The sequence below is a fragment of the Rattus norvegicus genome, chromosome 7, assembly GCF_036323735.1.
Source record: "Rattus norvegicus strain BN/NHsdMcwi chromosome 7, GRCr8, whole genome shotgun sequence".
NCBI lineage: Eukaryota > Metazoa > Chordata > Mammalia > Rodentia > Muridae > Rattus > Rattus norvegicus.
Window position 1 is genome coordinate 8,793,654 of NC_086025.1, and position 17,551 is coordinate 8,811,204.

The window sequence follows — 17,551 nt, forward strand, 5'->3', positions numbered from 1 at the left end:
GACACGATAAACCAGCAAATGAAAAACAAACAGAAAACAAATAAAGAAAACAGGTGGCACAGGACGCCACTGCCCGGCCTCAGAAAGCAGAGGCAGGTAGACTTCTATGAGTTTGAGGAATGAGTTCGGGATAGTCAGGGCTACACAGAAAACCAAGACAGAAAAAGGCCCAAAACTGAGGCCCAAAAAGGCATGGTCCCCAGGGGACAGCCTAGCCTGGAAGGGGTACAGAGAGCCTTCAGGCCACCTCTCAGAAAGTAACCAAGGCACCCATGTGGGTGCCACAGGCCACCCTGCCAAAACAGTTGAAAACCTGAGCACTGAGCTGCACCGTCCTGCCCCAGGACTGCAGGGCCCCAGTTTACCCTCTGGGCCTTTGCTTGCTCAAGGAGTGTCTTATTGCAGAACACAGGGTGCCCTGAGGAAAGGGGTCCCCACCCCACAAGACAGAGGCAGGGACACACCATCCGACCTTTTCATGTTTTTATTTTGAAGGCACAGCTAGACCCCACCCTCAGTACAGCGGCCCTCCACCTCTCGGTGGCAAAGCCGAGGCGACCAGAAAAATCTAACTATATGCACAGACAGACCCTCGCTCGCTCCAGGGCTTCCTTCTTTTTCTCTCTTAGATGGTAGCTATAGAGTACTGGGACGAAAAAGAAATAATAAACAAACCGACTTTTAACCCTCACGTTTATTTGGGGAAGGGGAGAGGGAAGTTTGTGGGGTGCCCACCCCCACTGCAGTCCCGAGCCAATGCTTTCTTTCCGCGGTTGAGGGAACCAGAGCTGGGTGAGCTGGGGGGAGGGGTCTGGGCCTAGCAGGTGTGCAGTGCAGGAAGCAGAGAAGGGGAAAGGGGGCAAATTCGGGGTGCACAGGGTGGAAAGGGGCGGCTAGCGTTGTGTACATTCTGGGCCGAGATTGGTGGCTGTAGCCCGGGGAAATGTTGAAGGTGGGGAATTTTTCCCTGTAGCCTGGGCTGTCCCTCTGGCGTCTCCTAGGCCCAGGGTGCACAGCTGGAACCAGGACTGGAGGTGGAAGCTTGGGTAGGGACCGAGCTGTGTGCAGTGTGGCCCTCAGAACACTGTGCTCTCTGTGCCTGTCTCCCCTGGTATCCCCCCTCCCCCTCCCTCTCCCCAGGAGCTAATCGGACTTCTCTCCATCATCCTCCTGGTGGGTGTCCCCATCGTGTCCGTTCTTGTCCTCCTTGGAGAGGTGGGTCTGAGAGCCCAGAGCAGAGAGTGACAGCAGGCCTGTGCCTGCGCTGACCGCAGGGAGGGATGGCGGCTGGAGCCCGACAGGCAGCGGTGTCAGGGGCAGGGCCAGCGCCTGGAGCTGGGACAGCTGGTGAGCCTGGAGCTGCTGCTGTGGGGCGAGGGTGGGGGTGGGGTGAGAGTCAGCTCAGGGTCTTGTCACCTGACCCCAGTCACCGTGGGTCATACACCTGCCCACCCAAGTCCCCGCCCACCAGGAGCTCCGACTTACTCGGATGATGGAGTTCAGCTCGGGAGCCGTGACCTGCTTGGCTCTCTCGATAGCTCCCAGGACCTGCTGCTGATGCTGGAAGAGGCAAGGGAGGAGACACAGTTCTCTCAGGCAAAGGGACAGTCAGGCTGGAGTTTAAACATAAGGGGGAGGCTCCTGTGCAGTGGGCAATCGGTTCGAGTGCACAAGGGAAGTCCGGTCCTAGGGGCTCAGGGGCTGGCGGGGTGGGAGACTAGGAATCCAGCTTCACAGCGATTTCCTCAGAGTTCGCCCACCCGGTCCCCCATCAATCATCTGCGCCGGCCCGCCCACCCCGGTAGCACTTTCTGCCTCGCCACAGGGGTCTGACTCCAGCTGCTCCGATTCACACCTTTGCTAAGTTCAGAGAGGGCAGGTGTGTGCTCAGGGGGTTGCTCAGCACAGGGAGAAGGGAATCCCACTGCTCCCTGCTGGTGGCTTGCTTACCTCCTGGGACAAATAGGGTAGAACCTGGGCGCAAATCCCATTCAGCCTCTTCACAATTTCAGCCTGGAACACATGGTTTTCCCTCAGTACCTGGGGCACTTGGAGGGCAGGGGAGGGGGAGTTGAGTCCACCTCTGGGGGTAACAGGAGTGGCCTCAATGCTCAGTCTGGGAATCACAGGGCACTGGGGTCATGGAGGAGGGATACTGAGGCTCACCTGTTTGTGCATCTCGATGTTCAATCCGTAAGACATCTCATAGTACTGTGAGGTGGAGAAGCGTGTCAGGGCCAAAGGGCTGTGGCCTTATGGGTGGCCTGCTTCTCCCTGCACATTCCAGCAATGCCCTTCCACCCTACCCCCATCCAGTGAGCTCCTATTTGTTCTTCAAGACCCCAGTCACAATGCCCCAAGACCCCAGCAACCTCCCCTGCTGGGAACTAAAGGACGGAAGCACAATCCCTTTGGTCCTGTGGGGGTTAGGAGGTCTCTGGTCAAGGAAGGGTTAAGGGATGCCTGGCCATCCGGATGGCCTGGAGGGAGGGAACTGTTGCTTCCGGCTGGCTATGGCAGGCTTCCACAGCTGCCTCCTCCTGCAGCCCGCCAAGGACGGCTGAGACCTGGCCGGCCTGAGCTGCGAGCCGGTGGTTTGGCACCTCAGCCACTACCTGGGCTGGTGGCCAGGCTGCCGATAGCCTGTGGGGACTCGGTAGCAGGCACCTGCAGTATGTGGGGAGTCTGGGGTCGCCGCTCACAACGCCCCGCCCCCGCCCCCGCCCCGAGAGGGCTTTACCATGACGTAATGCCTTTGCATCTCTGACTTCTCGCTGGCCAGCTTGTCACACTCCAGCTTCAGGCTGAGGACACACAAGGGAAGGCAACTGAGGTCCCCTCGGGGTAGGGGGCACCTCTGGAGGGTCAAGCCAAAAACTTTTTTTTTTTTTGAGACAGGGTCTCATGTAGCTCAGGCTAGCCCTGAACTCACTATGTAGCTGAGGATGACTTTGAAGTCCTGATTCTCCTGCCAACTGAGCCACAGCCCCAAGATGCAAACTGAGACAGGGCCAAACACCACATCTGGCTGCATTTAAGGACACCCCTGGGTTTTCTGCAATCCTGGGCAGGCGAGGTTACTCAGTTTCCCCTACTGAAATTCCAAAAGCATTCTCAATGGAATAACAACCACCAAAGTCAGAGGTACCTTCCTGCAGGAGATGAGGGCTGCAGAACTTGTCATCCCCCTATCTCATCTTAACATGGGATTCAGTGGGTGCCCAGAGAGGGTGAGTGAGAGGTTCAAGGTCACACAGCCGGCGGTAACCCGAGTACTCAAACCTGGGGAGATATCTCCACACAACAACAAATGCTGAAGACTGAGATGGCCCAGGGCTGAAAGGAACAGACACCCCATGGTGTCCTGGCTTCAGGAAACTTCTTCAGGTCCAGCCCATCTCTCTAGTCTCATCGGGGCTGGAGGCTGGGGTCTCTTTGCCTTCTGCTGCTGTGTGATTCTAGGTTGGCTGTTCTACCTTTCTGGACTCCACTTGCTTTCTCTTTGTAGTGGCAACCTTCCTGGACCAGGACAGGTCAGTGGAATCAAGGGATTGGGTCTGTGGCTTGCTTTCCAGACCTATGAGGCTACTCAGTGGGGTAGGCTCTTGCCTAGCAGTGACTCCCCCAAGTTGTCCTCTGACTTCCACCTCAACAACAGCACTACCTCCCCCCCCCCATTCTCTCTCTCTTCCAAGACAGGGTTTCTCTGTGTAGCCCTGGCTGTCCTGGAACTCAGAGATCTGCCTGCTTCTGCCTCCTGAGTGCTGGGGTTAAAGTCCTGTGCCCACAAGCCCATCAAAATATTTCTTTTTAAATCCAAAAGGCCCTCAAAACTTGGGAGGGTAAGACAGGTAGACGTCTGTGAGTTTGAGGCCATCCTGTCCTACAGAGTGAGACCCTGTCCTGGAAAAAAACAAAAAACAAAAAACAAACAAACATAAAGCCAGCCTAGCGCAGCCACAGGGTCAGGAACGGGAGGCCAACACAGCCTGCACAGTGACCCTGTTCTCGGCCAGCCCTGAACAGGCTCAGCCGCTCAAGGGCCTGTGGCTCAGACAGGAGCAATGGGAAAAGCGTGGCTTGTTAGCCCAGCTAACTTCTGATATGCTCTCCAAGTGAAGGCCGCACTCGCTCAGGGATGCAAGACTGAGTGGTGGACCCTGAGTCACACTGTGGCCCCTCTCCCTCCCTCTCTCTCTCATACTCTCTCTCTCTCGCGCACACACACACACACACACACACACACACACACACACACACACACAAACACAATAAATAAGGCTATTGCGGCTCGACCGTGAGTGCACGAGGTCCGCTCCCCAGTCCCGAACCCAGGCCCAGTGCACAGAGGGCAGCACAATGCAGCTCAGAGATGGCATCTGCCTATGGGATGACACACAGCCTCTGTCTGCCCTGCAGGTCCTGGCAGAAGTCACCCTAAGAGTGGTCCCAGAGCCATGCGGGCATAGCCTGCACTGGTGCCTAAATCCCTCTTCAAAATGGTGCCCTAAATTCCTCTTTAAAATGGCAAATGCTGGGGGAGCCGCCCAGCGGGTAGATGGCTGGCCTAGCACCCCCTGGGCCTTGCCTGTCCTGTCCTGTCAGCAGCTCAAGGTCATCCTTGGCTATATAGGGAAAGCCTGGGCCACATAAGACCCTGTCTCAAAATAAATACCAAAAACTTAAATAAAATAATTTTTTAAAATAGAAAACTCCACAAACACTGAGGTTTACCTTTTTCTTGGAGAAATCTAAGGGTCTTTTAAAGATTTTATCATTACTATCATCATTATTATTAGTTCATTTTCTGAGACAGAGGTTTGTTCTGTACCTCAGGCTAGCCCAGAACAACATTCGCCTGACTGTGTGAGAGCTGGAAGGTTGGGCCTGCACCCCCATGCCCACTCACCACTGGATCCTATAAAACAGGTCCAGCCTAGGGTCAAACGGAGACCCGTGGCTGGGACCCCAACTCCCCAGCTTCAGGCTGCTTGCAGCTTTCTTGCTTCTGTGCTGTGCACTCCTGGAAACTGCTAACACCTCTGGGCTTTGGGGTGATCAGTTTCACACATGAGGAACCCGTCAGAAATGAGAAAAGTATTTGTGGTGGGAGTGACCAGGCTGGAGGGTCTGTGGGACACCTGCAAGCTTCCCCACTCCAAAACTGGACAGAAGGAGAAGGTGGGGCTGTGTGAACCTGGGCGGACTATTCACCCTCTCTGGGCACCCAGTCCAGGCTGTGCTAAACAGAGGGATGCATGGGGACTGGGCCTCTGAAACCGCGAATGCTGTGTGCCTCGGTTTCCTCCTCCACACTAGGGGCTGCTTGTTTTGTTTTTGTACACATGGTCTCATGTAGCCCAGGCTGGCTAAGTAGTTGAGGATGACCTTGAACTGCTGACACTCTTGGTCCACCTCCTGGGCCCTGAGATGGCTGAGGCACCCCCCACCCCGCCTTCTTTGATGCCACAGACAAGTCTACAGAGGTGGGGTCCCCAGGCCCTGCTCACCTGTGGTACTGCGCTTGTAGCAGCTGGAACTCATCCTTGATGCGGTCGCAGGAGTCGGAGGTGGTGAACTTGAGCTGCTGGGGGAGGTGGGAGGAGCCCTGCGGAGTGCAGGAGGGTGAGCAGCGCCCTGCCCCACCCACGCCCCACTTCCTGGGTTGCTTACAGGCCCTGGCAGCCAGGAAGGGACTGTGAGGCTTCTAGGCAGTGGTGATGCTTTTACACACTGGTCATTTGTGAGGGGCAGCACCCATGTGGCTGCCCCCCGGAGGAACTCCCCAGAAAGCCCCTCTAAGTCAAGCAAGGTGATAACAGGCCTCCCTCCAAAGCCAGCATGGAAAAGGCACCTAGCTTACCACCCTATATTTCCTGGGGGTACCCCATCACACCTGTTTCCTCAGGGGTGTGCTCTTCAGGGGTGGACCCCCCCAAAAGCTGCCCTGCCACAAGGAGTGCCCTGTGGGGTTCCTCCCAGGTCCCAGCCAAAGCCACAGGGAAGTCATGGCCTGGGAGTTAGGGAGAGAGCTGATGGGGGAGGGGCTTGGGGGGGCGTTTACAGGGCCCGCATCTGAGGGCACTGGGTCAGGAGTTGGGCTGTAAGATTCTCTGGGTAGCAAGGCTAGGGGTAGGGTGTGGGGAGCATGGCCACTGGGATCTGGTGTGGGAGGCGACAGATGGGCCCGGGCTTGGATGGATGTGAGGGGGACAGAGCCTAGTGCTGGGGAGGAGGTGCAGGGGAATGGGGGATATCTGGCTCCGGACAAGGGAGCACTGGGCCTTATACGGGCACAGGGTCCCCCCAACCCTAGTGCTGAGGGTGCCGGATGGGGCCTGGAGGAGGAAGGCAGCTGGGGTGCGGGGCCTGCAGCTAGAGGAGGGACGCAGAGCCAGGCTGGAGGTGGCGCTGGGCCCGGATGGTGACGCCAGGCCCGACAGGGCTGGAGGGAGAGACAGGGGGTGTGGGGACTGGATTGGGGGGTAGAGGGCACCAGACTTGGGGACAGGGCAGATCTAAGGTGGAAGGAAGTGCAGGGCCGAGGTGGTGGTGGGTGCAGGGCCTTGGACTTGGTGTCAGGCCAGTCTGGAGCTCTTAAGGAGCTGGGCCTGGTGGGGTGCAGAGCACAGGGTGGGGATGCAAGGTCTTGGGCTGGAGGACATGCGCGCCTGGGGTGAAGGGGATGAAGGACTTGTGCCTAGGGTGCTGCAGCTCTGGGTCTGAGCCCCAGGGCCGGGAGACAGGCGGAATGCGGCTGTAGTGGGGTGCGGGCCCAAGATTGAAGACAGGCTGATCCGGAGCCCGGGAGTAGGGGTTGGGGGTGGGGAGAAGACCTTGGAGTCGGGATGGGGGGGCCGGCGAGGGGAGGCGGTGAGGGGACTCAGGGCAGGGATCAAAGTTCAGGGATCCGGGCTAAGGATGCAGTGCTGGGCTGGTGGGGTGCGTAGGGCCTGGGTTGTAGGGTGCAAGGGCTGGGGCACAGGCCTGTAGGAGGTGGGGGAGCACAGGGAGCCTCTGGGACAGGCCCTGGGCGGGGAGACAGAAGGGATCCGACCTAGAAGGGGTGCAGGGTGAGCGCTGGAGGTGCAGTGAGCTGAGCTGAGGGTGCAGGAAGAGCTCTGGGGTGCAGTGCGCGGGGTCCCCCTTACCGAGTGCCGGCTTTGCGGAAACATCATGTCAGTCGCGGGGGGCGCGGGCTGCGCCCCGGCTCGGGCGGCTCGGGGGGCGCCGGGCGGCCGCGCTTTGTCCCCGATCGACAGCTCCGGGGCCCCGCGTCCCGCCTCCTGCGCCGCCCGCCGCCCGCCCGCGCCGCCCGCGCTATTGTGTAATGGCGACGCGGTGCCGCCCGGGCTCCCGCTCCACCTGCCGCGCCCGGCACTGCGCAGGCCCGGACGCCCCACCCGTGACCTTGGCCCCGCGCGCCCCGCCCCCGCCACGGTCCGGAGCCCCGGCCCGAGGCCTGCCTCAATGGTCCCCCAAACCCCCAGCCCCCAGGCCACGGACTCACAGCCTGGGCGCCCAGGCTTCAGGGTGGATTTATGGAGTGCCTACAGCGTGCTACATCCTCTTTGGAGTCGGAGGGTTGGCATGACTGGGGGGCACACTGGGTAGCAGAGTGACACCTGTCCCTCAGAGGTAGGATGGGGGTCCAGGTCTGTAACCCACTGACTGGGGTGCGGAGGCAGGAGGATCAAGAGTCCCAGGCCAGCCTGTGTTACCAGAGAGCCTGTCTCAAAACAACAAAAAGTAAGACGTGGTTTGTGTTGAGCTACAAGAGTTATTACCGGTACTGGGTAGGTTGAGGTAGGTGGAAGCCAGCCTGATGTACACAGTGAATACAGCCTGGGCTACAAGAGTCCTTATCTCAAAACATCAAGAAGTTAAAGAGGGGCACAGCAGGTGGTGGTGGCCCATGCCTTTAATCCCAGCACTGGAGGCAGAGGCAGGCAAATCTCTGATTTGAGACCAGCCTGGTCTACATAGAAAGTTCTGGGACAACCAGGGCTACACAGAGAGCCTGTCTCATAAATAAAGAGTTCCCTAGGTCCTAGCTTCTGCCCAGCACTTGGGAAACTGAGGCAGGAGGATTGTTGGACTTCAGCATTAACCTGTGGCCCAGTTTACTGAGTGAGACCTGTCCAAAAAATTAAATACACATATAAGTATATGTAAATGTATATGACATATATTATATATAATAAATAAATATGCTGCTGTGGTAGCACATGCCTTTAATCTCAGCCCTTGGGAGGCAGAGGCAGGCAGACCTCTGTAAGTTCAAGGCTGAGCCCTGTCTCAAAAATAATAAAAAATAAAACATAAAATATATGAAAGAAGAAGAGTTCCCTGGGCCAATATGATTAACCCCTATATTTCAGGCCAACTTAAACTGCAGAGCGAGACACTGTCTCCACAATTCCATACAGTGTCAGACTCAAATGGCCCAGACACAGTGGCCAGCCAGGCTTGGCTAGGCCACGGCCATGCCAAGCCCCAGTGGGGTGGTCGGGGTCCTCCCCCAGCCACAGAGGGCCAATGAAGGAAAGAGGAAGCCATCTCCAGGCCTCAAGAGACAGGACCCGGACTCAGACTTTGGTACCCTGGAGGCAGGAGTCCAAGAGGCTGCTCCTGGTGCTGACCCATACCCGGCTGGTAGGGCTTTTGGTGAAGGTGCCACGATTGGCCTGTGACATTGTCTTGTTTTATTTATAGAAACACGGTCTCGTGGAGATCAGGCTAGCCTGGAACTCTGTAGCACAGGATAACCCTGAACTCTTGACCCTCCTGCGTCAGACCAGCCTTCCCTATGACTATTGTCCTGTCCCACTTTGGGGTATACAGATCCCCTTTCTGTGGCTTGCTGACAGTCTCTGATTCCAACATGGCCAGAGCTCTCAAGTGTCATGGCAGTCACTGGCCCTATGTGGCCACACCCCCTCCCTGACTTCCCAGCCTCCAGGATGGCACAGTTTCTCTTGAAGTGACTACTAAGTACCAGACTCGACAGCTTACAAGCATGGGACACCAGCAAGGGAGGACCAGACACAGGCCTGACACTGGAGGGCAGGGCAGGCCACTGCAGGCCCAGGAATCGCTGTGTCTGCTGTTCTGAAGCAGGAATTTATCAACTGTGTGGCAGCTCATGTCTTAAGTCCCGTCTCTCGGGAGGGAGACACAGGGAGATCTCTGTGAGTCAAGGCCAACCTGATCTTCAAAGACCTCTTCAGGACCTCAAAATGCCAATGGGTGGGTGGGTGGGTGGATGGATGGGTAGATGGATGGATGGGTAGATGAGTGGTTGGGTGAAGGATAAACAACAAACAAGCAATTTTCCCCTTTCCATTCATTCATTCATTCATTCATTCATTCATACACTTTATATCCCAATCACAGCCCTTCCCCCTCAAAACAATAATTTTCTATAGCACTCAGGGACGGAGAGAATTGTGATCAGGTTGTGTTTCATGTATAAGTGACATATAAACTGATTTATTGACTATGGATATCCAAGGACCTCCCTCCGGCAGGACAGGTTGGGAGGTGGGGAGGACTTTGCCCCTCCACCAAGCACCAGCCCTCTTACTATGCACTGTACTCTACCTTTTCAGCCTGGGTCTCACAGAGTGGCCCAGGCTGTCTCTGAACTTGGGATTCTCCCCGCTACCCCCCACCCCCAAAAAGCTGGGATAACAGTCTTGGGCCATGCACCATGACTCTGTCAGGATATTCTTGGTTTCATTTTTGTCTTTTATTTATTTCCTGTATCCCTGCATGCAAGTCTGTGGGCACCACATACCTACCCTTCCCACAATCGCTAGAGGCAGTGTTGGGTCCCCTGGAACCGGACTCACAGATGGTACTGTAACCACTGGGCCATCTCTCCAGTTCCCTCTATCTGCACCTGGTTCTGGCTTAAATACCTGAATGGGAAGTAGCTACCAGTGTCCATAAGAGAATGAAGAACTAGAGGCACAGAGAGGGGAGTTGACATGGCCAAAGTCACACAGCAGTTGGCAGAGGGACGGATATAGTCTCAGTTTCATTGTGTCGGGGCCATTTGCTGGGTGGCATGAATGCAGGTGACTCTAGGATACTGGATGGAGTGGGCTGCACCCTGAGATTAAGAGCTGAGCTATTACCCAGAAAGCACTGGGTACCCTGTGAGGTGCCAGAGAGAGAGGCTTCTCTGTCAGCCTTGTCCTTTGAATTCTGTGGGTGTCCTGGGTTCTGTCAGTGCTGACCACTATGACTATGGCTTCCACCCACTCCATGCAAAGAGTGACACATGTCTCCAGAAATCAAGCCCAATGATGTCACTGTCACCCCCAGCTAGAAACTGGGTTCACAGGGCAGAGTGTTCCCAGCATGCACTGCAGTAACCAGGCCGTGGAAGCAAGTGGATCAGGAGTTCAGAGCCATTGCCCAAAACAGTTTGTCTCAGGCCAGCCTGGGCTACACGAAACCTTCCCAAAAGAGCCTCTCCTAAAAAAAAAAAAAAAAAAAAAAAAAAAATCCCAGAATGAGGGCTGTCAACCTGTCACTCAAAACAAAACAGTTTGTGGCCTGGACTGTGGGAGTCCAGTCTCCCCTGACACCCACATTCCACCCTTCATACTCAGTCTGCAGCTCTGAGTCCTGAGGGCCACTCACCGTGATGACCTATTTCAAGTGTCCAACCGTGGGACACTCACGTCCTTCTCGGCTGGGATACACATGACCAACAGGCCACATGGGAGAGCGCAGGGCAGGGCCATGATGGCAGAGCATTCAGGGTTAGTGAGAGGCCAGGGCAAACAGGCAGCTGCTGAACAGGCAAGGTGGAAATGGGGCTTGTCTGTCCAGATCTGGAGCTTCAGGCCAGCCACCCTGGCTGGTACCTGACTGTGGGTCCTCGCGTGGGCTGAGTTCCCCATTAGCAAGGCAGAGGCTGCACCAAGGTTCCAACACGGACTCTTTCCCATCTGTTCCCTCTGTGAGCATTTACTGAGTGCTGACTGCCAGGCGGTTCTGTATGTGGGCGTGCAGCCTTCAACCTGTCTTCCCAGGCCACCTCTACCCAAGCCTCCCCCTCCCTAATGCTGCTCTCCCTGTGCCCCAGACATCGGGGTCTCTGCTCCTCCGACAATCCTGCTCAGGGCCTTCCCACCAAGGCTGTGGGTGGTTTTTGTGGGATCCAGGCAGAGTCAAGACTGGATGTGTGGACGTTAAGTAATTTTAGGACTTTATATACATTGTCTTCCTGTTTGGGCTAGACATGGTGGGGCACATGCTTGTTATCCCAGCACTTAGAAGGCAGAGGGGGAAGACCAGAAGTTCAAGGACAGTCTCAGCTACTTGGTGAATGTAAAGCCAGCCTGGGCTACTTGAGTGAGTCCTTCAGCAAAACCTTTCAGGCTGGGGGTGTGGTGCTTGTCTCTGAGTGCTCACAGGCCCCAGGATCCCCAGCACTTCAGACAATAGCAGCAACAACAACAAAAAGCAGCTGACCGCACAGCATCCAGGACTACGCCTTCACTGGCTCACCTTGGGGTTCCTGTTTCTCTACCACTGCCTTGACCTAGTTCCCACCCAATGGTGGCTGTGACCTCTGCTCTCCCCACCTGTTGCAATGTAATGTAAATGTAAACACCATATACATGCATGTGCACACCATATACATGCATGTGCACACCATATACATGCATGTGCACACCATATACATGCATGTGCACACCATGTGCATGTAGTTATTTAATTTGCTCATCATGCCTTCATTCCTTTCATCTCCAAAACCTCAGACAAGGACCAACACTCAAAGTGGTTGGTTTTTGGGCTGGAGACATGGCTCAGTGGTTAAGAGCACTGTCTGGGGCTGGAGAGATGGCTCAGCGGTTAAGAGCACCCAACTGCTCTTCCAGAGGTCATGAGTTCAATTCCCAGCAACCACATGGTGGCTCACAACCATCTGTAAAGAGATCTGATGCCCTCTTCTGGTGTGTCTGAAGACAGCTACAGTGTACTTATATATAATAAATAAATAAATTTAAAAAAAAAAAAAAAAAAAAAAAAAAAAAAAAAGAGCACTGTCTGCTCTTCCAGAGGTCCTGAGTTCAAATCCCAGCAACTACATGGTGGCTCACAGCCATCTGTAATGGGATCAAATGCCCTCTTCTGGTGTGTCTGAAGACAGCTACAGTGTACTCACATACATACAATAAATAAAAATTTAAAAAAATGCTTGTTTTTTTTTTCTTTTTGAGACAGGGTTTATATACCCAGGCTGGTTCCCATCTCCGTTTGTAGCTGAGGCTGACCTTGAACATCTGAGGCCCTTGCTTCCACACCTAGTTTATGAAGAACTGTGGATGGAGTCCAGTACCCCCTGGGTATGTGAGGCAGCAGAGGCTGACAGAAGCCTGTGGCCTGGCTGAGGGGACTGGAATCCTCCTCTCCCTCCCCGTGTCCTCAGGGACAGTGTCTTGCGTTTGTGAGATTTCTCTCTGCTCAGGGCCACCTGACCCACACATGGGAACTGGCACCTCAGATCAGGGAGTCGCCTGCGGTGTTTAAGGGCTTTTAAGGTCTTGCCCAGCCTCCCAGGGGGACTGTCGGTGTAACTGTGAGGTTAAATGTGTCTTTGGAGACACCTGGGTAATTTGGGGAGGAGAAAGGCCTGGGCTCCCAGATAGTCTTCAATGGTCCCTGAGGTGCTCAGCCGCCAACCCCTGGAGTGAGGTATGTCCATCTCCAGGCTTCTGTTTATGAGGCTACCTACGGGAGGCAGAGGCAGGAGAATCAGGAATTCAGGGGCATCCTCTGTTACTTAATTGAGTTTGGAGCCAGCCTGGACAACACAAGACCTGTTTCAAAAAAACAAAAGCTTTGTGGCTGGAAAGTTTGCTGAGTGGGTTAACATGGGCCCACGGGGACCTGGGTTCAAAGCGACACATGGCTGGGCTTGTGGTATAGGTGCCGTTTCAGGTGGCAGGAGGCAACGCAGGAGGATGCCTGGGGAGCCCTGGCTGGCTCAGCCTCACTGCTGCACTCTAGGCCCAGAATAAAAGGGAGGGGGATGGAGGGACAGCTCAGTGGTTACAGCACCCAATGCTCGCACATAGGACAGGGCTCAGTTCCCAGCACTCACATGGGGTTCACTGCTGTCTGTGACTCCAGGCTCCAGGGCACCCAACACCCCCTTCAGGCCACTGTGGGTACTGCATACAGAACATGCACAAACATGCAGGCAGATAAACACAAAATAAAAATGAACCTTTAACATCAAAGAATGAAAAACCTTAAAACAAACAAAAACAAAACAGCTTAGTAAGGAGAGAGGCCGGAGCGTACCATTTTATTGTTTTGTTTTGTTTTATTGGTTTTGTTTTGTTTTGTTTGAGACAGGGTTTCTCTGTATAGCCCTGACTCTCCTAGAGCTCAATCTATAGACCAGGCTGGTCTCGAATTTACAGATGCCTGGCTCTGCCAGTGCTGGGATTAAAGGCCTGTGCCATCGTACTCTGCATTCAAAACTCAGCCATTTAGTAAGGGAAGGAACAGCTTTGAGCTGGCTGCCAGGTGAGGACAGAGAGAGGGCCACCCCAGATCCCCATATCAACCTACCACACCCAGTGACGCCCATCCTGAGCGAACCCAGATCGTACTTCCTTTGCAACGGGTGGCAGAGCATGATGTGTTCTATTATTCAAAGTTGAGAATTCTCTCAGTAAGCGGCTTTGGCTGCCAAAGGGGGCTCAGAGATGTCAACACAGTGCTCAGTGCTCGAAAGGCACACAACTTCCTGGGGAAAGTGCGATTCGAACTGGATCCTGGCCTGGGAGAACCAATCACAGGGTTGAACTGGTGTCTCCAAGAGCTGCTCATGTCCTGCTGGGAAGATCTGATGGTCATACCGTGTGCCATTAGACTGAAGGGTGTATGCTTGTGGGGTAGGGATTCAAACTACGGTCCTCAGGTTTGCATAGTGCGTTTCCCCAGCTCATGGCTCCTGCATTTTGAGAACTGAAGTGAACCATGTTATTATTGCCCAGGTGCTTTGGGAGCCAATGGCCTCTGAGGGGTACTGCTTGCCTGTGATAGTTACCTGCTTCCCATAATTCTTCTTGTGTTTTTACCCACACTGCATCGCTTCTCTTTTTGAGTTGATCTTGAAATCACACAGCTCCGTCCTCTCTGCCCCTTTGTCTCTTTTCTATAAAATGGGTGTTAGGCCTAAGTTAAAGACTCAGAAACTTGCAAAGAATCCGGAACCAGCCAGTTCTCCACATATTCCTAAAACTGGGCCAGGCTGGGAGCCACAGACAGCCATCCCTAGAGACCCTTATGCTCAGCACCCAGGCCCCACACAGGGACTGAGCTGGTCTGGTAGGGACTTCTCCCCCGGGACACAGGTGATATCCCAGTTCCAGGATCCGGAGCCCGGTGGCCAGGGCCGCACACAATTTTTTAACATCAAAACTGCCAGATAGTCGCAGAAGGCGAAGGCTGCAATTCTAGTACGGACCACACGGGGGCGGCAGCTCCCTAGATTTGGCTGTCGTCTCCCCCTCCTCCCCACCTGTGGAAGGCCTGGCGGGTGCTGATGTCACTTCCAGGCTTGGAGAGCTCCGGCTCCCGCAGGGTGCTTCATTCTGATGCAGCATAGCCTAGAAGGCTAGTCCAGGGGGTCCTCTGAGGTGATGCAGACACTGGGCTAGGTCGTCTCTAGTGGGATATTTTCGGTTCTGCGGGGTGCTGAACTAAGTCCAGGCTTCTACCCATTTTATGCTAGTAGCTCTCCCAGTGTGACAGCTATGCCGTGAGGTCTTCACTGGGGGATTGAGCCAACTCTCTCCGCACCAGGCCCCCGCCCCTCGCTGGCAGATTCTAGGCCTTGAATTTACTCCAAGCAGTACAGGTGGGAGCTACAAGGCAAGCTGTGTGGGGGGCTTAAGGCAGGTCATGTTTTCACTGGTGATTGTGGGCTGGAGTGGAAGGAAAGATCAGGCCTAGATGAATCCATGGGAGGTAGATTAAATATCTCACAGAAAAACACTGAGGACAGCTACCTAGAGCAAGAAGCGTTTTGAGTTAAGGTTTTTGAAGCAAGTATACAAGTTCACTATTGCTGTGAGGACAGCCTGTCTAAGGAGGCAACCATGTCTAAGGAGCTAGATGGGTCACTGGCTGGCCACCTCCAGTTACCTGGCCCAAAGCCGGGAACTGGGGTCATGCAGTGTGTGGGTCTTCCGTCCTTGTCCTGTAGGAAGCCAGGTTGGGTCCAGTCTCAAAGGAGGCTGGGAGAAAAAGGATAAACAGTTCTTGGAAGGTGGCTGCTGAGGTGGCTGCCGCTGATGCTGCGGTAGGAGGATTGCGGTGAATGTGAGAGATGAGAGGAGTGATGCCTATCTCCCATGCTCAGGAGGCAGAAGCAGGCAGAGCTCTGTGAGTTCAAGGCCAGCCTGGTCTGCAATAGCAAGTCTAGATAGCCAGGGATACGGTGAGTCCCTGCTTCAAAAAACCAAAGCAAAACAAAACAAAACAAAATCTCCACGCCACCCCCATTCTCCCCATTCTCCCCAACTATCTGCAAGCAGAAAAGATACAGGGGCCGCAGCTGGGCCTTGGGAGGGAATACTTAGCTTTGAAGCTCTGGGAGGCAGGCAGTGGAGGCGCCGAGAGGCTGGCCTCTCAATTCCAGTTGATATTCCACGAGCGTGGAGTTGGGAGAACAAAAAGAGAAAGCTGAGATTTGAACCAGGGAACTCGGTGGTCACTCTGCCATGGCTGTCTTTCTCACAGCGGCCACCAGAGGTCGCCAAAGAAGAGTTAGCGTCCTCCTAGATCCCGTCTGTCAGGATCAAAGCCCAGCCCCTGCTGTCCTCCTCCCTGTCGCTCTCCCTCCTTCCCTGTGCAGCCACAGGAGCCCTCATGCTGCTCAGCACAGGCTTGCCCTGCCCCAGGGCCTTTGCCCAGGCTGTGAGCTCTTGCCTGGGACAATCTTGTAGATGATCTACAAGAAAGGCCCTCACTTCCTCAAACTCGCTGCCACTCTCCTGCCTCAGCCTCTCATATACCTGGAACTACCCGATTTACTGGTGTATTTTTTGAAGTATAATTCAAGTGTTGTGAAATTCACATTGCAGACTGTGTGACTTCAGATTGTTAGGTTATCTGATCTAGAACATTCCATCTTCACCCAGTTCCATTGTGCCCTCCAAGCTCCCTCCATGCCATGGGGTGTCAGAGCCTTGCTCCGGTTCACTCTAGTGGGTACCACCTAACCATTCATCACCACAAACACTGGCTGTTCCCACTTGGGGTTTATGAACGAAGCTGTAACTGATCACAGAGAAGTCTTGTTTCCATCACCGTTGGTTATCAGAGTTCCTGAGGCAGGGTCTCATGTAGCTCATGTTAACTCAGGCTAGTTCAGGTAGCTCAGGCTAACCCCAAACTTAATACGTAGCTCAGGATGACATTGGTTTACTGACCTGCCTTCCAGTGACCAGTGTGGGACCGGTCCACACCTGATTTATGTGCACTGGGATGGACCCCAGAGCCTCGGACATCATTCTATCTGACCCCCATCTCACCCCCACTCCCCGCCTTTCTGATGTAGCCTTCCACCCCTTCCTGTCATGTTAGTAGCATCAGGCTGGTGCGAGTCTCCTGCTGATGGCACTGCTGACTGGCACTGTAAGCACCCTTCATGCTCCTGGGGGTTGCTGCACGAAGCCCAGAGAGGTACAGCCCGGGGATGTGACTCTCAGCTAAAGTTCTGAAAGCCAGACATGTGGCTCAAGGTAGTCATCTCAGAGAATCACTGTGAGTTCTAGATCGGTCTGGGCTACATAGTGAGATCTTGTCTTAAGATTTAAAAGGGAATAAAAAGGAAAAATAAAGGTGAGAACTAAAGATGTTTTAATCCGGGCAGGACAAGGAAAGTCTTTCTCCCCAGGCTCCACATGTCCCAGGTGGCCAAGGTCAAGGTCAGCTCCTCAGGGCTAGGCACAGCTTGGAGGGCGGTCCTCTCTGGGCTGTCTGAAGGTTCTTGAGAGCTCCCCAAATCCTCCGCGGTATCCATACCTTTGTCCAGGCTCTGAGACAAGGAGTGGTCTTGTCCCCAGCCCAAGATGGAGCCATACCCAGGTTCACAGGCCAAGGCCGAGAAAGGAGGGAGCAGCTAGGCGGGTTGCAGGGTGTGGCAGCTGGACTTTGGCTCCAGGGCCTCGGGTGGCCGTATAATCTCAGGCCACTGCCTCTGCTCAGGCCTCAGTTTCCCTCTGGTGTTGGTGACAACCCCCAGAGCTCTTTATTTTGAGACTCAAGCTACAATACAAGGTAACTTCTAATTTCTCCTGCTCTGCTCAAACTTGTCATCCTCTTGTCTCAGGCTCCAAGTTGTCAGCAGGATAGGTCTACACCACAGGCTCAGCTTTGTGGGTTATTATATTTTTCCTTCTTTCCCTCCCTCCTTCCCTCCCTCCTTCCTTCTCCCAGACACAGTCTCACTATGTCAACTTGACTGTCCTGGAACTCATTCGCTTAGACTAGCCTTGAACTCAGAGAC

At 54.6% G+C, this 17,551-nt stretch overlaps 1 protein-coding gene across 6 annotated transcripts; it reads right to left on the minus strand.

Moving 5' to 3' along the window:
- Nucleotides 1-469: 469 nt before the first annotated feature.
- On the minus strand, nt 470-7,403 carry Tle5 (TLE family member 5, transcriptional modulator). Of its 6 annotated transcripts, none has more exons than XM_039078584.2 (8): nt 7,152-7,385; nt 5,897-6,013; nt 5,511-5,608; nt 2,741-2,804; nt 2,167-2,211; nt 1,951-2,013; nt 1,486-1,560; nt 677-1,362 (listed from the first exon to the last, which is right to left on the minus strand). In XM_039078584.2, exons 1-8 carry the CDS (start codon nt 7,176-7,178, stop codon nt 1,144-1,146), a joined length of 708 nt encoding a protein of 235 aa, XP_038934512.1. In that variant the 5' UTR covers nt 7,179-7,385; the 3' UTR covers nt 677-1,143.
- Between the last annotated feature and the right edge of the window lie 10,148 nt (nt 7,404-17,551).